This window comes from Nannospalax galili, unplaced genomic scaffold, assembly GCF_000622305.1.
Source record: "Nannospalax galili isolate Female #2095 unplaced genomic scaffold, S.galili_v1.0 scaffold271, whole genome shotgun sequence".
NCBI lineage: Eukaryota > Metazoa > Chordata > Mammalia > Rodentia > Spalacidae > Nannospalax > Nannospalax galili.
This window is the reverse complement of record NW_008331789.1, coordinates 4,616,557-4,639,732: the sequence shown is the minus strand read 5'-3', so window position 1 is coordinate 4,639,732 and position 23,176 is coordinate 4,616,557. Positions and strand designations below refer to the sequence as shown.

The 23,176-nt window shown below is 42.1% G+C and overlaps 1 protein-coding gene across 1 annotated transcript in view; it reads left to right on the top strand.

Moving 5' to 3' along the window:
• The window catches only part of Cc2d2a (coiled-coil and C2 domain containing 2A), a 128,876-nt gene that overhangs the window by 102,665 nt on the left and 3,035 nt on the right, over positions 1-23,176 (top strand). The window contains exons 30-34 of the mRNA XM_029560505.1: positions 1,612-1,815; positions 13,828-13,917; positions 16,259-16,372; positions 17,867-18,001; positions 21,607-21,729. Of these exons, the coding sequence (XP_029416365.1) occupies positions 1,612-1,815; positions 13,828-13,917; positions 16,259-16,372; positions 17,867-18,001; positions 21,607-21,729 (666 nt within the window). The remainder of the gene's footprint in view (positions 1-1,611; positions 1,816-13,827; positions 13,918-16,258; positions 16,373-17,866; positions 18,002-21,606; positions 21,730-23,176) is intronic.

The following is a 23,176-nucleotide window of genomic DNA, read 5'->3' as shown; positions in this document are numbered from 1 at the left end:
ATTAAGCCCTAAGTAGCTGCTTTTGTCTACTGCCTCCAGTGGACAGGTGCTAGGCCCTAACACATGTACAATATCCTTGCAAGCAACTATAGATGCCTGCCATGCACGAAGACTATGCAGCTTGTGCTGGTGGGGTAACTCAGTGGTGGAGTGTGTGTTCAGCATGTGTGAGATCCTGCTTTCTATCCTAGTATATAAGAAAAGACAAGAGAATACCTCTCAGCCTATTTGTCCATTTCATTCTGCCAGTGAGAGTCTTCACTGACACCAGATCCAGTTTTTCAGTCTAAATGTCACCTACACATTAGGAGCTAACCTTCACTTTTCAAATCCATGGAGTCCACAACTACTTCTAACAAAGACAGTGTAGCTCTAACAATTATTTCTGGTCAGCAGGGGTTGTCACAGGGTAGTAATTCCATCTTCTGTAAATGTTTCATTAAGCTATAGGTCAAAGAACTAAGAATCTTCCAAATTGAATATTGAGTCAATCTGAATTTGCCGGTTCCATCTAAATTTATTTTAGAATAAACACCATGAATTCTTTTATTATTTAGCCTTTCCAAGGTACTTCTTAGAACACAAACATCGTATTTCTCACTAAATTCCTGTTTATTCCTTGAAATGGCATCCTGGTGTCCTAAATGAGTATTAATGGCCTCTGATATTTACTAGGTGCCCAGAATGTGCATATTAGGTGCCAGGTGTAGGAAGAACATGTTCAAACACAGGCCTTGCCTTCAAGATGCACTGGTCAAGACACACAACAGAACATTCAAGTCCAAGTAGTGTCAACTTGAAAGGCCAACAGTTGTACTGACTTCGGTTTCTCTTGTTCCTGGACAGTGCCCTTGTGCTGCTCTTAGGCCCCTCTTAGAGCTCCCTGGAACACCCTGTGCTGATCCCTGTAGCATTTGCTCAAATTATTTGAGTGTTTGGTTGCTTATACATGTTCCCCACCAGACTAGAAGTTCCCTGCAGGGACCACTTCTTACTCCTTTATCTGTAATGTCTGGAATCTTTTAGACTCTGGGAAACATTTTTCTAATGATTAGAGAATGAAGACATGAATAAACTTAAAGGGAATAAGTACGAATTCAACAAATCATTTTTCCATATCATCACTGCTTCATAATGTTCTATTCTTTCTAAAATTATAATCATTTCTGATTTGACAATTCTTCTCTAGGAATCTGTGACATAGTTCACACCTAAGATGCTGAATTTCTGGGCCCAATTCCCCTTTAAAATACACCAAAATACATAGAAAATGTTACTGCATGGGCTTATCAGTTGGAATTAATATCTTATTGTTTAATTTTTGTAGATTTTTAAATTAGCCGATAGTTTTTGTATGGCTGCTTACCAATTCACCACCTTCTTTCAGTGTTTGTTGAATGTAAATTTAGTGCTTGATGATCATTCTAGGTCTTAAATTATCAATACAATTAAACAAAGCTGTGTGAGATACCAAAAACAAATGGCTTTATAAGAGATCTCATAAGGACATTTCACAAACCAAACATTCAGTTCACACTGACTGTGGAGTCTGAACATGTTCTATTTGCCACCTGTAATCATATAACCTCCATGGAGTATTTCTTTTTGAAGTTTGATTCTCAGGAAGATGAGAAATTACTTCAAGCAGCAGAGAAGTTTCAAGCTGAATGTAACTTAAAGTTTCCATGTCGTCACTGCCTTACAACAGTAATTGACCTAAGTGGGAAAACAGTGTTTATTACACGGTACCTCAAACCTTTAAACCCTCCTCAGGAGCTCCTTAATGTCTACCCCAACAACCCACAGGCAACTGCGGTAAGTATTGCACAGCCCATCAGTGCTGTCAGCACTGTATAATCAATCAGTGCTATTGCCAATAATGTTTTAAAATTTCAATATATTTCCAGTTTATCATATTTCATAGTATTTAAGATATATGAAGATCAGTAATGATGAAAGTATTGATTAAAACTATTTTATTGACATGAGAATTTCCCTCTTTGGAGAAGTCTTAAGGTACCAAAGATGATAATAATCCTTTGTTCATTCCTTCAATGAAAAATCACTGAGTGCTTACTGTGTCCCTGGTGTTACATTAAGTGTTGACAAATTAACAGCAAAGATACTCTGAACTTGCAAAATGCCCTACATAACACATTTTCATTATGTATTCTCAGTAAGACTGTTAGGATTTCAACTAAGGCCTCTAACTTGAGAACTCATGCAATTTCTCCTATACCAAAATAACTACCTATGTTTACTGCCATCAAGCACACCATTTTTAAGTGAATACCATAACCCATAACTATTTGAGGGTTTGTAGAGAGTATAGAGAATAATGGTTGCTAAGTTATTAATATGGTAACTTATATAGAGGATGGGCTTTCTCCAGATATAGAAGTAACTATAATACAGTTAATTTGTATAGGAAGTTAAATAAAAACTTGTTTGTAAGCTTGAAACTCCTCTGTTGCTTGAAGTAATTTCTCGTCTTCCTGAGTGTTGCAGGTTTCCTTGTGGGTCCAGCCCACGAGGGACTGTGGGGAACGAGGTTCTGGCCGAGGTGGGGGTGAGTGGTGCAGTCAACACACAGACACTGGGAGTCGGGTGGAAGCAGGCACTAGGCGAGGTGCTACAGACTTGTTTATTGCTGGAAAAGGCAGGCCTTATATATCTCTCCCCCTGCCCCCAGTGTCCCATAAGCTGGTGTGTCGTTCCCTGATAGATACCCTCATCCAAGCCAATCGCATCATCAGTCTCTAGGTCCAGGGCAGATTATAGGTTGGCTCTTTTGCGGAAGCACAGGCTGTGCTTTCAAGGCAGAAGCTGTGCTCCCTAGTGTGGCCTGTGCTTAGGGCTGGCACTTCACCTCCTATATATCTATCCCTTTTTATTATAGAAAGGTCAGTGGGAGCTGAGGTTCTTTGCCTTGACATAATTGAGCTCACCTCTGAGGGCACCCAGCTTGATGGACTGTGCCTGTCTTAAGTTGTCCTGACCATCAGGATCTTACCTGTCATTGGCTACCAGTCCTCGAAGGGTGTGATCTCTGGCATGACCATGTGAGGGAGGAGGAGGGCAAGAAGTTACACAACCGCTTCTCAGATATCAGCAAGCCAGACCTGCAGGACCTGGCGGCGGGGGGTTGTCGAAGTCTGGATCCTCGAGCGTCTTGAGAACCTGATACACCTAGTAATTTACTTGGTTTTGTCTGCAGAAGTGTAGAACAAAGCATTTTATGAGCAAGAAAAGAATTAAGACTATGATACCCAAGAGTAACTAAGTAACGATCCATGAAGGGTCAAACAAAGCTTTTAAATTCAACCAAAGTTTGTTGAGGAACCCAGAGTTTATATCTAATGTCTGAGCCCATGTATAATGGATGATCTGGTCAGTGAGCAAGGTAGAGTAGTTGAGAAACTTTTGGCTCCAGTGGCCATGGATATACTGTGAGAGTTCCATCTTGGCCCTCACACTTTGTAAGGCGTGAGACACAGGGCTTTGAACCATGGGTCACAGGCCATTAACATCATCTGTTTGACAATCACCAGCTCCTCTCCGAGGAGGTCTACCTGTTGTTGGATGACAGAAATGGCCTGGAAGAGGTGTTGATTAATAAGAGATTGAGTGTGTAAGGCCACAGAGATTTTGGATACGACCTCATTGAGTATTTCCACAGTAGTGGAAGATTGGGTGATAGCAACAGCAGCAGTGGTGGCAGGCCCTAAGGAAAGGATAATGGCAGTGACAATTGTTGTGGTAATACCAAAATCTCTCTTGACTCGGGGGAAGGGCTGGATAGCCATCTATTCCATGAGGGTGACAGCATGGAAATGAGTGGCATTAGGAACGGGAACCCAGAGTGCCGCGGGTTTGCACACAAAGAGAACAAGAGAGGCAGGGAAAATACAGCATACCGAGAGAGTGCAGTTAACGAGGGAGCAGTTAAGGGTATGCCCCGAGTCGTCCGAGAAATTAGCAATGAGCAGAGCAAACAGTGGTCGAACACAGGCGAGGAGATCGAATGGGAGATGTTAACAGAGACTTCCTTAGGTGTCCAAGTTGGGTCTGTGACACCCAAGGAACCTGTCTCTGAGTTATCATCCACCCGTATATGTACCATTAAAGATGGCTCCACCTAATACAAAAAAGAGAGGACGCAAATCCAGGCAAGCCGCCGGCCCGCAGAGCTCCCAGGCCCCCCGGCCAGTGTCTTTAGCCTGGGTTCAGGGTAGACATAGGAGTAAGGTTTTGTAGAGACAAGGTATCTCCAGGCTGCCAGGGAGGAAGCCTGTGGATGGTAATCATAATCCATAGTAAAGAGGAGCATACTTCCAGGAGTGAGTGGGAGGCAATGTTCCCATGGAATAGGAAAGTGCAATGTGCTGGGAAGTTTATGGGTGGGAGGGCACTGGGTCCATGGAGGATGCCTGACCCTTGGGGGGTGGCCCCAGGGGGCATGAAGGACACTGTAGTCTCAGAAGTGTCTTTTACTAAGGGAAACCAGATTTTGAGGCCCCATAAGGAGCCCTGGCTCCGGTTTCCATGAAAGTCGCCTGTTATGTTAAAGAGGGAGTGACAGTCAGAGACATTAGGGGAGGAGGGGTTAAGGACTGGGATGAAGCAGAGGGATCCTGCAAGGGACCACATGCCATTTATGGGAATGGACACATGAATCAATTCCATGGTGGGGACACCGAGGGATTCATTAGTGCTAAAGAGAACTGGGAAAGTGGGTGACTGTTCATCTACAGGGAGGATCAGAGGTGGTAAGGGGACCAAAGTCCAGAGATCTGAAGCCTGGGGAGAAGCACAGCCAAAGGACAAAGGGGTGACAAAGATAACAAAGCCGGAAAAGGATGTCACGGCTTATCAAACTCGCAGTTGGGCCCGGTCTCCAGATGGGTTTCCGTAGCTGGTTAGATGTCTCTCAATGGAATCCAGATGAGGGCCATAGCATCCTGTGGAAAATTACAAGCGTATTCTTGTCCTCATGTCAGGACAGAGGCTGGTTCCAGCCATAGGGATGAAATAGGATCCCTCCATCTAACTAGTGGCAGAGGCATAGCCTGAGGCAAGGAGGACCAATGTTTGTATGCTGGACTGAGACCCCAGTCATCAAACATGAGGAAATTAAGGTGGAACAAAGCCTCAGTAAGAGCAAAATGGGGGTCACATTTGGCCTCAGCCAAGGGACTTTTAGCCAGGAGGGACTTAAGTGTCCTGTTGGTCCTTTTGACAATGGCTTGTTCTTGTGGGTTACAGGTAATACCAAAGGTAAGTTTGATTCCCCAGGAGGAAACAAATTTATTGAATTCTTGAGAGGAATAAGCAGATTCATTATCAGTCTTAAGCACCCAGGGTACACCCATGATTAACATGGCAGACTTTATAGCTTTAATGGCATGTATAGTCTTCTCCCCTGAGAGAGCTAAAGCATAAGTAAGGGAGGAGCATGTGTCAACTATAACATGAAAGAATCTCAATTTCCCAAAAGGAGGGTAGTAAGTCACGTCCATCTGCCAAATGGCATTGGGTATCAAACCATGGGTGTTCACTCCTCCCCTGTTAAGGGGCCCAAGAGGCATGAGCAGGGCACAGGTAGCACATGAGCAGGCAAGGTGCTTGCATTGGGATACGGGGGTTTCTGGGAGGAGTTTATGAATACTCTGAGGGGACAGGTGGAATTGTTGATGTAAAGCTCTTGCTTGTTCTAACAGGTTAGACTGGACTGTCATGATCAGGGCATCTGTGGCGGCATTCCCCTGAGCTAGGATTTGGGAAGGGCGGTATGTGAGCGGATATGTGAGATGTACCATGGGTGAGTTCTATTTTCTAGGCATTCCTGTAGCTTGACCATAGTGAGGTGGAGTGGGGTGGAGGAGTTTTTAACATGAGCAAAGGTGATGACCTTAGTGACCTGAACAGAATAGGCACTATAAGATGATTTCGGGGTTTGTCCTGGCACTCTGCTAAAGCTTTAGGTATAGCAAGAAGTTCTCCCAACTGGACAGAGCCAGGATTAGGGACGATGTGGGTGATGTCCTTTTTCCCAGGACATTGTATCAGGACCCCAAAGTTCTTAGCATCCGAAAAGGCAGTGGTCACTTGGGGAATTGGGGAAGAAGAAGGAGTGCTGTGGGGCTTAACTTCAAGCGGCAATGTGAGAAGGGCCTGAATTCTTTTGTCTTGGGGCAGGTGTTTGTCAGTGGTGCCAGGGAAGCCTGATATCATAGTCTGAAAGCTTATGGAATCAGCCAAAAGGGCCTGTAGGTTACAGAGGGGAAAGGGGAGTACAATAGCGTCGGGTTCTCTATTGAAGGTTTTTCGAGCTTGAGTGTGCAGTTTGACTGCCAAGGTAAAGGCCAGATCAAACTTGGAGGAAACCTGCTGGAGCTCCAAGTATGAGAGATGGACCCAGATAAGTGGCCCAGTCTGCCAAAGGGCACCAAGGAAGCCAGAAAAAGTCAATAGCACTAAAGCCTGTAGGGATTGTAAGGGCTCATATCTGTCAAGGGTTGTTGATGAGAGTAATTCAATGGTCTTTTGCAATAGGGCAATGGCCAGGGGAGTTAAGTTAATCTTTGCTGAAGGGCAGGTGGGGCCCTCCAAAAGACAAAACAGTGCCGTCAATTCCTTTGAGGGAATGGGTAAGAACTATTTAAGTCAATTTATGGTGCCACAGAGTTGTTGAAAATCGGGTAGTGTATAGACCAGCTTCAAATTAAAGGCAGGGGCCATAGGGCGTACACCGGCCAAAATCGTATGCCCCAAAAAGGCATAAGGAGGCACCTCCTGTAACTTATCTAAGGTGATAGACAAGCCAAGGGACAATAGGCAGGAGAGTGTCTGGTTACCTTGCGGAGAAATTGTGGGTTAGGGTGGGACAACAGAATGTCATCCATATAGTGAATAAATTGTGCACTATGAGGGATGGTTGAAGTGGCTCGTGAGACAAAAAGCTGACAAATAGTAGGACTGTTTTTCATTCCCTGGGGAAGGACTTTCCATTGATATCTGAGGGCCGGCTTGTGGAAGTTTGGTTCCCAAACTGTAAAGGCAAAGTGATCACGATCTTGGGGGCCCAGCGGGATTGAGAAGCAATCTTTAATATAAAGTGTTATGATATAATAAGAAGGAGGAGTAGCGCCAGGGTGGGGCAAGCCAGCCTGTGTCAAGCCCATTTTTTCCATTTGGTCATTAATGGCGTGTAAGTCCTGAAGCAATCTAAAAACGGCCATTTTTCTTTTTTATAATGAATATTGGAGCGTTATATTTACTAGTGGATGGTTCCAAATGTCTGAGGTCCAGCTGTTCCTGGACTACATTTTTGAAGATAGACAATTTAGGTTTTATAATAGGCCACTGCTCCACCCAGATCACATCTGTCAAGAGCCAGGTAAGTGTGATCAGTGTGGGAGACTCCTTAGGGGATGTCCCAGGGAGGGCAGTGGCCTTTAGAATTGGGGATGCTGGCCAGGGCTCCAATTTCTCCCAGAGAGGCCAAGTTTATTATGGGCTATGACATCATCATAAAAGGCCTGATCATCTGTGGTAAAGACCACACCCATGTCCTCCAAGACATCTCTACCCCACAAGTTGTAGGGGAACGTCGGCCACTATGGGAGTGAATGTGCCCTTACTCCCATCTGGGTCCTTCCAGTGTACTGGGCGAACAACCAGCTTTGTGTCCTGGCTGCCCCCTACTCCCTTAATGGGCAGGCCAGGCCAGTATTTCCAATGGGGGAACCGAAGAGACTTGCTCTTGGTGATGATGGTAACATTGGCTCCCATGTCCACTAGGCCCTTCACAGTGATCCCATCTAGAAATAAGGTCATTAGGGGGGAGTGATTAAGAATTGGAAGGGTCCATAAAATGTCTCATTCCCCCTCTTACTTGCAGGGCTGAGGGGCGCCCCTGGTGGAGTTTAAAGGAGCTGAGTCTGACTGGGGCCGTGACCTACAATCTTTTGCCCAATGAAATCCCTTTTTGCATGTGGGGCAGCGGATCTTGGGATGAACTCCGTTGTTCGGGCAGTCCCTGTGGAGGTGTACTATCCTCCCGCAGTTCCAGCAGCCATCTTTTGAATCGGAGAGGGTGGGCCTTTCTTGTAATAAGAGCGCCTCTAAGGAGGCGGTCAGGGCCTCGATGGGCCCTGTTCTGGGGTCTAGGTCTCTAGTGGCAAGTACCCACTTATGAATATTACCATTGCGGACAGGTGGGATAGCATTGCGGGTAGGGGTATTTAGGCCCTCCTATGCCAGTTATTTGATAAGCATATTGCGGGTGGGTCCAGACTCCACCCTCCATTCCACTGCCCTGGTTACATGGGTGAGGAAGTCCATGAAGGACTCCCCTGGCTGCTGAATCAAATTGTGGAAGAATGCCTGTGGGTCACGGGGGGAGCAACATTTAAGGGCCTGGAAGGCCAGGTCACTAACTTGTTGGTAGTAAGCATGAAGACCAATAGTGGACTTGGAAATGGGGTCAATATGTTGTCCACATCCTGTGAGCATATCCAGAGTAATATTAAGGCCATATTGAAGGTTGAGACGTGCCTGATTTTCAGCCTGATCATCGTAAGCCAAACACCAGCTCAGGAAGATTGTGGGCTCCGATACTGCCTTTAATAAGTTATACCAATTGTAATGGGTCTATAACTGCATGGCCCATTGGCAGAGAACTTGCTCAAAATATGGGGAATCAGGGCCTGATCATTGGCGGTTTTGTGGATGAGTTCAAGGTCTGTGAGAGTGGTGAGCACCCATGGCTGTTGCGCAGCATTTGGGCCAACATTAACTGGAAAGGCGGACAATGACCAGCAAGGGGCAGCAAAGGGTGGGCAGGCCATGGGGGGTATAATGAGCGGGAGTTGTGTTGGAGCAGGCAGAATGTAGTTCCTTCCAGGGGTACTGGGGTGGTGGTGTCTCTGATTATTGTGACTTTGAAAGCGGGGTCTGAGGTAGAGGCAAGGGGGCCCCTTCCTCATCTGGATCGACCTCAGGTCTGGTTCCCATATCAAGGTCAGTGGGGGTTGAAGTAATGGCAAGGTCTGCACTGGCCTGATCCTGACAATGCTTATTGTGGGCTGAAATAACTTCAGGGGAGGAGGACTTAAGGCTGGCAATTATGGCTAAAAGGTTTGGGACAAATGAGGCAGGGGGAACGACTCCCGATCCTACTTCCGTTTTTCGGGCCAAGAAGAGGACCCGCATCCAGAGGTCAGGATCCCACATAATTTTGGGAGAGACCCAAGGGGCCAAATTAGTGGCTTCATCCCAGAAATTTTCAATATCTTTTGGTTTAACTTTCAGTCCCTGAGTTCTAAGGAGCAATTTAAGTGCTGCTGTTTGTGGCTCCGTGCACTGTGGTGGTAAGTTGCCCATTGTGGGAAGGTCCCGTGAAGGGAAACTCGCCACAAAAGTAAAAGGCAAGGGTGACTACCAAGAGGGCACAAATGAAGGACCGTGGGCCACTCGGACATAAACCGCCCCAACATGAAGAGGTGTATCGTATCCAAATGTCTTGTGCTTAGTGAGTGACTTCCGAGGGCTGTGATACCCTTGGCTATATGCTCACATGGTGTCTCCAGGACAGGCAACAGGATGACCTGAAGCCTGGCTCTGAGTTCGGGGTGGATCAACCCTTATGTGAACTCACCGGGGCAAGCCAAGGACTTTGGGCTTTGGTACTATGCGGCGGAGTGTGCCTTCTTGATTTAACGACAAATATGACAAACAGGGTAGAGGGGACAGAGGAGGGGGCCACTTGCTCACCCTCAAGCAGCCGAAGGGACAGACAAAACCTGGGGCTTAATCACCAAACAAACTGAAGTTGGGGGCATCGCCAACACCAGGGGACAGAGAACCCCGTTTGGGCAACAGCTGTTGCAGGTTTCCTTGTGGGTCCAGCCCACCAGCCCACGAGGGACTGCGTGGAACGAGGGTTCTGGCCGAGGTGGGGGTGAGCAGTGCAGAGTCAACACACAGACACCAGGAGTCGGGTGGAAGCAGGCACTAGGCGAGGTGCTGAAGACTCGTTTATTGCTGGGAAGGGCAGGCCTTATATATCTCTCCACCTGCCCCCAGTGTCCCATAAGCTAGTGTGTCACTCCCTGATAGATCCCCTCATTCAGGCTGCTCGTGTCATCAGTCTCTAAGTCCAGGGCAGATTATAGGTTGGCTCTTTTGCAGAAGCGCGGGCTGTGCTTTCAAGGTGGAAGCTGTGCTCCCTAGTGCAGCTGTGCTTAGGTCTGGCACTTCCCCTCCTACACTTGAGAATCAAACTTCAAAAAGAAATGCTTCATGGAGGTTATATGATTACAGGAGACAAAACATAATGGTCTGTATAATATAAGGATTCTGATTCATGCACGTATATCATGGGTATGGAGCTTTGAAGCCAATGAATGGCACATATGTATTTAATGGCACAGTACGGGTTAATGTTGGGATGATGGTACAAATGCTGAAAATACTAAGGTTGTTCAAATAATTTTTATTAATTTTACTTCAGTGATGTTCATAGCATTAAGAATTACAACAAACATCTGGGGCAGAGCTGATCCCAGGCTTCACGCATGCTAGGCAAGTGCTCTACCATGGAGCTGCATCCTCAGCCCATAACTGAGATTTCTATTCTGCTGGCATAGTAGATGTGCATAAAGCTTCTCCCCATAAAGAATGCTTAAGAGCAGATAGATAAAAATATTGTAAATATTTGGTAGATTATGGCTAAGATAGATACAACTTGGGCAAAAAAATCAAAGGCAAGAAAGAAGGCAAGACTGAAGAAGGGTGGTAACTTGATACTGCTGATCTCAGGTTATCTGATAAACCCCAATGACTGCAGCTGGGTTTTTATGAACCACAAGGCTGAGGGAGAGAGGAGATAAGTCATGGGGCTAGAGCAGGTAGGAGGTTGAATAGAGCCTAAAACAAAGACTGGACTCCTAAAAAATGATATCACCAATGGGTCAATTAGGAAATCCTTGCCCTGCAAGAGTTAGAGCAGGTGGGAGGTTGAATAGAGACTAAAACAGAGACTGGACTCTTAAAGAGTGATCTCATTAGTGGATATTTAGGAAATCCTGCCCTGCAGAAGAATTCTGCCTGCCTTAGCAATGACCCAGGATGGAAGAAAAAAAAAAAAAGACAGATTTTCCCGAGATTTCCTAACTACACATTTAGTGGGATTAGACTTACACAAGAATCAAATAAACTTCAAACAAAAACCAGTTGAAGGTTTTCCCTTTTCATAATACCTTTAGATCCCTGTCCAAAGAAATACAAATTCTTCTAGAAGAAATCAATTTAATCTTAGTCTCAAAATATTACACAGGAAAATTCCCAGCATCAATAATATAGAATCAAATGTAACCAGTGAAAAATTACAATAATAAATGTTAAATACAAGTTAAATTATGTACATACAGTTAGATGCAGAGAGAATGAGTGAGCTGAAACACACATTCAAAGAAATTACTTGGAATGAATACTTACAGAGATAAAAACTAGGGGGCCAGAGAGATGGCTCAGCAGTTAAGGACACTGGCTGCTCTTGCAGAGGAGCCAGATTCAGTTCTCGTCATCCAAATGGTGGCTAACAACCATCCATAACTCCAGGAGATCTGATGCCCTCTCCTGCCCTCTGCAGGCACTGCACAACAGGGGTGCACTTACACACATGCAGGCAATAATACACTCATACATATAAAAATAAAAATATTTCTTTAAAACTATATAAAATATAAAGAAATGGTTATGATGTGTGGGGGATGCAAGGAAGAGGCCCACGTTGTATCTACATGAAGAAAAACAATAGAGACTAAACAGAATTTCCAAGGTTTGATGAAGACAAAATCCTCTGATTGAGGAAACCCCATGAATCCTAAGCAAGAGAAATACAAAGACATCTAGACATAGCATCAGGAACTACTAGATGAAGGTGATCTTAAAAGCAGTTATGAAGAAAACAGATTACTTACAATCGACTTGTCAGCTGCAATGTCAGAGTCAGAAAGAAACATGTTTAGCAGGCTGAGAGAACAGCAGTTCACAGCTGACTCTCCTCTCTCTCTCTCTCTCTCTCTCTCTCTCTCTCTCTCTCTCACACACACACACACACACACACACACACACACACACACATGGGGGTGGGGGTTGGAGAAGGAAGGCTCTCAGAGAAAACTCCAGATGCAACACATACTACTAGATAAAGAGAATGGGAAAGCCCTGAGTCAATAAACAAGCACTGTCACAGAAACACTGATAACAGCAATGTGGATGAAAAGTCAGGACAGAACAGAAATCACGGGGAAATGAACATATGTCACGATGGAGCGAATAGAAGTATTTTTAATGTCTTTGTGTTTTCCAAGATGCAACGATATTTATTGGCTTTAGAGTTTAATTTAAATATGCATACTGAAATTTCTTGATTTTTTTTTAAACAGAAGAATAACTGAAATGGGGTACAAAATGGGGAAAGGAAAAAAAAGGAGTCATGCAAAGAGCAGAGTGATGGAAGCACCCGTGTTCACCGGTACACACACCTAGGAGAGGGGAGACACTTTCCAGTTTAAGACACCAGTTGTCAAACTAGATTTAAAAAAACATTTTAATGAAACTTGAAGAACTGATTCCAATATTCACAGGGGTTTGAAAAGAGCTAAAACTACGCAAGACAATCTAAAGAGTAGGGACCAATGGGAAGGCTTGCTGTACTAGATGAATTATGACACAGTTAACATGGGAAAATGGTAGTGACACAGCAATAACAAGGGCAAAGAGGTGGAGGAGGACACAGGACCCAGAACGATACACTCAAGTATGGAAGCCTGACGTGACAAAACCTGAGCACCAGTGACAAGATCGAGCATGGAATAAGTTGTATTAGGTCACTGATTTTCATGCAGAAAAAAAAAATGAAAATAAATCCCTACTTTACTCAGCTGCATATACACTGATGACTGAAAGGTCTTGTTATGTTTATTTTCTGACACTGAAAGGATTTCTTAAAACAGTACAAAGCACAAACTGTGAAGACAGAGAATAGGTTGTCATTAAAACTGAGATCTTGAATTAATAAAGGACACCATGAAAAAAGGGAAAAGCAAGCCACAATCAGGAGAGAACAGTTACAGTGTGTATCATACATATAATCACTGGACTACAGAGGAAATGTTGGTAATCTTGTAGATCAGTAAGAAAATGTGCAAATTCTTAACTATTATTATCGGGGGGGGGGGCACATGCCACAGCGTATCTGTGGAGGTCAGAGGACAACCTTGGGCAGTCAGTTCTCTCCTTCCACTTCTACATGGGTTCCAGATTGAACTCAGGTTGTCAGGCTTAGGCAGCAAGCATGAAACATAGAAATCCAGTAAGTACTGAAGTAATGAGCCTTCTTAGAGATGGGTGGATTATGAATTACACTATGGCGATGTCCAGGCTTGATTCCTACATTCAGGTTGCCCCTAAAATAAACCAGCATTTCTTGGAGAAATGGCTGCTTTCAGGGTGGTCTAAGAAAGGTGCAGGATGATGCTTCAAAGTCTTGATACACCAGAAAACAGGGAAGCACAAAAAGAGAGGGCGCGGAGACAAAAACACCAGAGCCAGTTTCTTAGTATGTGAAAGATAATAGAAATAACCATCTATGTAGTTTTAGCTAAGGATTAAGATGTTAATACGTTTAGTGAGCATTGTGTGAGCATTAATTTCATCTTGTTCACATATATGAAACTTGCTTTGAGAAATGCTGTAGGGGGTTGCAGCTTTCTATTTTATTGGAAGTTATTTTTTGAGTTAATTTTCTTTACACAGGAACTGGTAGCTCGATATGTGTCCTTGATTCCTTTCTTGCCTGATACAGTTTCATTTGCTGGTATCTGTGACCTGTGGAGCACATCTGATGTAAGTTTTTTCTCACAGCTTTACTGATTTAACTGAATATTAGATAAACACATTGTATTATCTTAGATTGCAACACTCATTAGTCATCACCAAAATCTACTTGGCCATCTATTAGTACGATAACTAAATTCTGAAATATTTTTCTTCCTGGTTTAAATTTGCAAAACTTCAGACGTTAAAAAATAAACAAGCAAATAAATAAAGGCTGGGGATGTAATTCAGTGGGAAACATTTAGCTAGCATGTGCATGGTCATGGGTTAGAGCCTTAGCACCCAAAAAAGAGAAAAAAAGTGTTGTTTAAATTTGTTTGCTGGAGAGACGGCTCAGTGGTTAAGAGCACTGGCTGCTCTTGCAAAGGACCTGAGTTCAGCTGCCAGCACATACATAATGGCTGTCTATAACTCCAGTTCCAGGGGATCTGATGCCCTCTTCTGACCTCTATGGGCATTACATGACATGGGTGCACTTACATACATGCAGATAATACATTCATACACATAAAATTTAAAAATTAAAATATATTAAAATTTACTTCACAAAGAATAAAAAATAGTATTTCAGAGGCTGGAGAGATGGCTCAGCAGTTAAGAGCACTGACTGCTCTTGCAGAAGACCTGGGTTTGGTTCGCAGCACCCACATGGTGGCTAGTAACTCCAGTTCCAGGGGATCTGACGCCCTCTTCTGGCCTCTGTAATCGCTGCAAGCATATGGCACTGACATACAGTCAGGACACTTATACACATAAAAAAACAAAATTTAAAAATATTGAATTGTTGATGAACTATTATAGTATTACATTAACAATATTCCAATTTTGTTTATAAAATGTCAAAATTTAATTCTATCATTAGAAATTACGTCCCTCAATTTGTGAGCTTCTAAAGGCATGACATGTCATTATTTATTCAGTGTGTATTTCTCAGTCACATAGCACAGATTAGACACTGGACTAAGTCCTGGATCATAGGTGGCAGGAAGCAAGCCTATATAATCACAGGTATTTACTGTGCTTCTCGATTTCAGGTTGTCTGTTATTTCCATAGAATTTAACATATATAAATTCTATTGACAGATGAAGTTTGGGGATACTTAATTTTTTTGCCACCTAATACATTTGGCAACATATATGTTGGCAGTTTTAGAGATAAAATTTTTCAAAAATTTTTTTCAATTATTTTTATTTTATGTGTATGAGTGTATTGCCTGCATGTATGTGAGTGCACCTGTGTCCTGCAATGCTGTGGAGATCAGAAGAGGGCTTCGGATTCCCCTGGAACTGGAGTTAAGGACAGTTCGTAGCCGCCATGTGGGTGCTGGGAATCGAACCCGGGTCCTCTGCAAGAGCAGTCAGTGCTCTTAACCACTGACCTATCTCTCCAGCCCTAGAGATAAAAAATTTTAAATGTTGAGGTTCTCTCAAGAGGATTCATGAAAGTATCTGAAGAGGAGGGAATACCAGACCAGCTTGTGACTGCTTAGGTGTTACTAAGTGAGCTTTGCCTCCTCCTCTGAGTCTGTAAAACTGGGAAGAAGAATACTTCCCTCAGAAATTGTCTAGGATAAATGAATTCCTGGGAACACACCACATAACTACAAGAAATGTTGACAGCTATATTTTGATATTACTGTTGCCAATTTAGTAGTCTGAAGACTCGGTGACTCTCAGAATTTTATTCCCTACTCCAAAGCAAAAGATTCACAAGTTTGGGGTATGAGGAGTAATTCTGGGTACAGGGTTAAAAGTTCATGTACTTTAGAGAATATTTTGCCTTTAGTGAACTATCATCATACACCATTCAAAATGAATAGAAAAACTTGGAAATTTGCCTTCTGTACCCACCACAATCATATTGATAATTAATTCTAGAAAGTCGTAATATCAGCATCAATGTTAGAGAAAACACAATATCCACTAAAGATCAGTCTGGTATCAAAATCAGGAAAAGATTTGAGGAAAAAACCTCTGCTACTTTAAAAAACAGATCTCAACTATCACATTAAAATCTTGCATGAGCCAGGTAGTCCCAGAACTTGGGAAGCAAACACAGGCCAGCTGGGGCTACAGGGAGACCTTGTCTCAAAAAGACATAAATAAATTAAATAAATAAATAAATAAATAAATAAGAATAAATTCTAGCATTAGAGCATGCTGCAATCCCAGCATTCAGGGGAGAGGGAGAGGCAGGAAGACTGTCAGTTCAAGGCCAGCCTGGGCTACACTGGGAGTTCCAGACCAGTCTGAACAACACAGCAAACCTGATTATAAATCTGTAATAAAATCTTACATGGTCAATCCAGAAGGAGACAGTCAATACAACATATTTTTTTCTTTCTGTCAGCAATTTCTTGATCTCCTGGCAGGAGATGAAGAAGAGCATGCAGTACTGCTGTGCAATTACTTTCTGTCCCTGGACAAGAAAGCATGGCTGGTGATGGGCAGTGCCATCCCTGAGGTAAGGCCGCCTTGTCTGGCATTAACAGAAGAGTGTGGTTCTCTAAGCAGCTGTATATTCCAGGCCATGGGCAGTACTAGTTTTCTAACAGTCCTTTGAGTTGCTAGGGAAGCAGCACAGAGCCACAGCAGGCAGTCGGAGCCACCACTGCCTCCACGTGAAATGGCTTGGCAAGGAGTTCAGCAGCACTTCAGATGGCTTTTTGGCAAACCTGAACATTTTACCACTGATAGTCCCTATTTGGCTCTGCCTTTTTAATATCAGCCCAAGCACTCTCATTCCCTTGGTAATCTCATGCCCTTCCTGTGACAGGGATTCTAGGAGGTGTGGGAAGCCTCTAGCCTCCTAGAAGCAGTGGGTTTTCCACCACTTCTAATCTGGGAGGCACTCGGGGTGTTATCAGATGCACTAGGAAAGAAAAGAATGTGGGCACCTGTATAGTCTGTCCCTTCAACAGTGAGGGATGTTTCACTGGTCCTGTTGCCATTTTATTAGTTTGAAGACTCAGTGACTCTCAGAATTTTATTCCCTAACACAAAGCAAACTATTCACAAGCTTGGGGCACCAGGAGTAATTCTGGGTACAGGGTTAAACCGTTCATGTGGAGAGCAGCAGCTTATTTAAAACTTGCATCATTGGGAATCAGCTAGCAGGAGCTGCTACCTGTACACGGAAAAGACAAGGCAAGGCATTCACCAGGCCTCAGCTCGAGCTTCGTGACCCTCAGCACATCACAGCTCCAAGGCAATCAATGATTTGTGAGCATCTAGCCAAATCATGCACTAGCAATACAATAATACTCAGTGTAACAAAAGAATCTAGTAATATATGAATATTCTGAGTAAGATGTAAACACCTTTTATTGACAGTTTGGTGTGTGTCCTTTCGAATCTTCTATGCACTGTGTAACCACAGAATGTGTACTAAAAGGTAAGTTACTTTATTAGGAATAGAAATATTACTCAGACACAATCTTCTAGATACGTACATGGTAGTTTTACTAAGTAGAAAGAGAAAACGGGAGTGGTTTCCACTAGGAAGAGCTCTTCAGACAATCTGAATTCATGTTCACTGGGTTAGATGACACCATCCTTTGGTTACTGCATTGAACTAGTAATATATCCAAAAATTCTAAAAATGTTTCATTTCAGTTTTTAAATTCAATAACCAGGACATTTAGAAATCAGAGGTCCAACTAAAATGAAGAATTGTTTCTGGGGCTGGAGAGATGGATCAGAGGCTAAGAGTGTTTGCTACTCTTCCAGAGCACCTATCTGGTTCTCAGCATACATGTCAGGCAGCTCACAACGGCCTCTAACTCCAGCTCCAGGGAATCCAACAACCTTTTCTGAACTCCGTGGGCATCTGCATGCACATGAACACACAAAGATAAATTTAAAAAAAATTTATCTTTAAAAAATAGTTTCTGCAAACTACCATTGTTCTTAATTTTATAATTAATTCGGAATTATTTTAATGGTTATTTCCTTTCAGGGTCCAACTGCCTATGTGCTAACTTGGGAGAAAAATCATTATTTAATATGGAATCCTTGCAGTGGACATTGTTATGGACAATTTGATACATTCTGTCCCTTGAAAAGTGTGAGCTGTTTAATTGGTCCTGATAATGTGAGTACTACCATTTCCTCTTAAATATGGCTAGTTGAGTGTTGCTTTTTTAAGTTGACCAACTTATTTACATATTTTATGTAGCTAAAGGTTATATAAATAATTTATATAAATAGAAATAAACAACAATTAGCCACCTAACAGTTCCAAATTAAACTTCTGGTTGAATGAGGCACCTGACCTTCAGAGAAGCAGAACAAAATTAAAAATAAAGGATTTAGACTCAGAAAACTTGAATTTCTATCCTGGCTCTGTTGTGTTTGCTCTTCCAAAGTGGAGCTTAGAATGCCTACTGCAGAAGCAAATCTGTCACCCACGAAGCCTGGGCTTCCTCCCTTAAAAGGGTTTTTGTTAATTTTGTGTACGTGTGGGCATGTGTGTGTACGTGTAAGAGCACATGTGCCACAGCTACCGTGTGGAGGTCAGAGCACAACTTGCTAGAAAATTGGTTCTCTCCTTCCACCATAGGGTCTCAGGGATTAAACTGAGATCATCAGGCTTGGTGGCAGCACCGTACCCACTAAGCCTTCTTACTGACATGCTTCCTTTCTTTTTTAAAGGAAGATTCCCAGGTGCCACATGACCTGCAAAACCCTTCCATGAATTTGGTTGCACCCAGTTTGGGGGATTGTTTGATTCTACTGGAAGGCTACTGTATACAGCAATGATTAAGAACATGATTGAAGAAGGCCTCAGAATACCTGACTTTAAGTTCTATATTCATCACTTACTAGTTTTGTAAACTTCATAGTTTCTTGCTCTTTCACACACTCAATTTATACATTGGTAAAACTGGAGGTAATAGCAATGTCATCACTGTATAGCCATTACTTTGAGTGTCTGTGAGAAGAAAATGACTCTCATGAAGTCAAACATGTTAAGAACTACTCTTTGATTACTGGCTGATTGTTTTTATAAGCATCACCTACCCTACCTTACTGGTCTCTGAACTTTGAGTATCACTAAAAAGTACAAATGAATTTTCAATGTGTATTTTCTTTATACATTATGTATCTGCATGTACATCAATATTTATATTATAAAAATACTTAACAGGGCATGGTGGCACAAGCCTTTAATCCCAGCATTTGGGAGGCAGAGGCAGGTGGATCTCTGTGAGTTCAAGGCAAGCCTGGTCTACATAGTGAGTTCCAGGCCAGCTGGGGCTACAGGGAGAACCTGTCTCAAAAAAAAAAAAAAAAAAAAACCTTAATAAATAAAAGGGCTGGGAAAATGATTCAGTGGATAAAGTGTTTCCCAAGCAAGTGTGAGGACCTAAGTTCAGATCACCAGCCAGGTGAGCATGGTAGCTGGCCTGTAATTCTAGCATTCTGGAGGCAGAGACAGGGGAATCCCTGGACAATGTAGACTAGTCGAATCAAATCAATGAACTGTGGGGTTCAGAAAGAGACTGCCTCAATAAATAAAGTTGAATGATCAAATAAAGACACAGGACATCAACCTCTGGCCTCCACATGCATGTGTGTACATGTGCTTACACATCTACACACATCTGTGCCCACACATGCGCGCACACACACACAATTTTCTTTCTTTAAAAGAAAAATATTGAAAAAAACTACAAAATATTGAGGCTGAAAAGATCGCTCAGTGGTTAAGAGCACTGACTGCTCTTGCAGAGGACCTGGGTTCGATTCCCAGCACCCACATGGCGGCTATGAATCGTCCTTAACTCCAGTTCCAGGGGAATCCAAAGCCCTCTTCTGACCTCCATGGCATTGTATGACACGGGTACACTCACATACATGCAGGCAATACACTCATACACATAAAATAAAAAAATTAAAAATTACAAAATATATTTTCCTCAAAGCCCTGCACTGTGTACTAATTCTAGGAATTATGATAGATTACAAAGATAACAGTAAGGAATGTGGTAAATGTTCTAAGGCAATCATTTAATAGCCTAGGAAAGCCACAGATGGCTAGGCAATTAGAAACAAAGCTAAATAATACCAACTATTGAGAACTTACTATATTCTACCCATTACTCTAAGAGATTAACTCACTGAAACTTTTCAGTCCTATGAGGGAGTTTCTCCTTTCATGTCATTTTTAAATTTTTATTTTTTCCTATTTCTTAATGGAATGTTTGAGCATTTCACTCAAAGCATCTTAATCATCTTTATACTCCCTGCCGTATCTGTACCCTTCCATGTCATTTTTACTGAGGAAAATGAAGCACACCGAAGTGAAATAAATCATACAGAACCACACAGTCAAAATGTTAGAGCCAATATTCAATCACAAGTGGTCTTATTCCAGAACAATCTGCCTCAAAGCCTCAACAAGACTGTGTGCCCTCCGAGACACTGCAGAGTGCAGAGGCAAACAAAAGATGGACTCCATTAAAAGGATGCTTGGAAGGGCAGGGTAATAAAAAGCCGGCGCAAGGGAGGAAGAAGGCTAGAGAGATGCCTCAGTGGGTAAAGCTCCTGCCACCAAGCCTAATGACCTGTGTTCAATCCCTGAGACCCGCACAGTGAAAACACAGCTGACTCCTGCTTTCTCTGACCTGGACTTACATACCATGGCGTATACATATGTGCATACACACATGAAAATAAATAAATGTAAAAAAATGTATGAAAAGGGAAGGGGGGCTTGATTATCTTTTCTTAAAAATGAGTTATATTTGAGGAGGAAGCATAAAAATTTACGTCATGTTAAGTAGTAGAGGTGATAAACATTACCATTGAAATCTATCCAATACATACAGATTACAGATACATGTGCCAACATCTAAGTGTTAGTAGCAAAACAATGAGTGTTTCTGTAAGAAACAGTATATTTTAAAATGAAATGGAGATCTGTTTTTTTTTTTTAAATAACATTTATTTTTATTTTATTTTACTTTTTTGTCTTTTTGAGACAGGGTCTCCCTGTAGTCCCAGCTGGCCTGGAACTCACTATGTATACCAGGCTGGCCTTGAACTCACAAAGATCCACCTGCCTCTGCCTCCCAATGGCTGGGATTAAAGGCGTGTGCCACCACGCCCGGCGGAGATCTGTTTTAAAGGTTAAAAACTCATTCAATTTTATGTCTTACAGGGCTTATACTGAGCTCAATATTGTATAACTGTATTAATTCAACTGTGAATCTAAAAATTTTATAGCCACTTTTGAAAAAGATGTATCTTTGCTCTGGAAATTGTTACTAAGTATGTTAAAGCTGTGATGAAATACTTCTTCTAAAAAATTTAAAAAATATTTTTTTTTAAAAATTAGAATCACCTTATTTCACCAAATATATTATCAACCAAAGTGCACCCCAACTCCATATTTTTTTTTATGTGAGAAATGGCCAATTACAACTGTATACCACTGATTATAAATTCAAAAAACTTGAGCTGGGCGTGGTGGCACATGCCTTTAGTCCCAGCCCTCAGGAGGCAGAGACAGGCAGACCTCTGTGAGTTCAAGGTCAGCCTGGTCTACAAAGTGAGTTCCAGGCAAGCTGGGGATACTGGGAGACCCTGTCTCAAAAAGAAAAAGTTCAAAAACCTTAAGTTTTTGAAGACAAAAAAAAGTATGTAACCTGTGTACTTATCTGCTAATATATTTGCTAATATATATTTTTTTAGATTTGGTTTAATATTCAACACTATGATTCGCCACTAAGGATAAATTTTGATGTCACGAAGCCCAAGCTATGGAAATCTTTCTTTTCAAGAAGCCTTCCATATCCAGGCCTTTCCAGTGTTCAGGTAATAATTCTTTAATTAATGGTCAAATGTAGATAAATTAATGGCTGTGAAATCTTCATATAAACTAACTAGGTATTTCTTGGCCCCCAATTTTACTCCTGGATATTTAGTTTAGTAATCTGTCCTCACAACATATTTTAGACAAGTTTTGAAACTTATTTGAGCCATATTTACATTAAGAAAATGACATCCACATATGTTAAGAACTGGTATAAAATTTCGTGTTTGAAAATTTTGATGTAGAAAGTCCATGACATAAAAAGTATCATAAAATGTATTAATTTTTTTAAATGCTGCTGTCAATTCACAAAATTGATTTCTTATCTGTTAAAGAAACTTGAAATCAAGTTGCAGGTCCAATCTACTGGGGGCTCATAAGAGTAACTTAAGTGAGCCTGGATCAGTAGATTCTAAGTTGTAAGCATGAAAATTATTTATTAAAACTTTTGTGTAACAGCTAGGTGCATGTGTGCTACTGGGTTGAAAATACAGAACGTTTCTATTGTGGCACAAACCTTTCAAGGCGGCTTTGAAAAATCTTGCCTTGAGAAATTCTCCTCTGCAAAACAGCGATTCATACAAAATTCTTCAAGGAACATGTCTGGAGGCAGTTTAACTCAAACATCAGCCAGGTGTGGTGGTGCTTGTCTTTAATCCCAGCACTGGGAAGGCAGAGGAAGAGACAGGCAGATCTCTGTGAGATCAAGGCCAGCTTGGCTATGTAGCGAGTTCCAGGTCAGCTGGGGCTACAGGGAGACTCTGTCTCAAAAAGATAAAAAACCAAAACAAACAAAAACAACACTAAGAGACAAATCACACTACATGGCGGAATGTCTTGTTATAGTCAATGACTCAACATTACTGAATCTCAGCACTCTGAAATATTTGCTATCCCTAATACAACGTTAAGGGAGAAAACAAGTTGCATATTCATAAACTAAAACTAAAGTTTGGAAAACATACAAAATAATGCAAAATGTTTGACCAGGAGTACATCGTATCTACAGTAAAGTCATAAACACTTATATTAAGTTGCTCATGTTCACTGACTCCAATGTAAACACCAATATGGGAATGTTTATGGCCAAGTACCTATCCTCGTCACTTGGGAAGGTGTTTGGCAACAGTAAGTTCTCAATTCTGGTTAAAGAGCCATTTAGAAAATATTCGGGTCATGGTTACTTCTGGGGTGAGAAATAAGGGAAATGAGATTGACGGCACGGCAGTGACATTTATGTGAGAGGCTTTACTTACATTGGTTTTGGCTCCCTCAGCATCCCTTATACTGTGTTTTTCTTATTCAAAGTCTGAAATTTCATTTTTTTAAAATTTTATTTATTAATTTTTTCTTATGTGTATGAGTATATTACTTACATGTAGGTAGGTACTCCTGTGTCATGCAGTGTCTGTGGAGGTCAGAAGAGGCCATCAGGTCTCCTGGAACTGA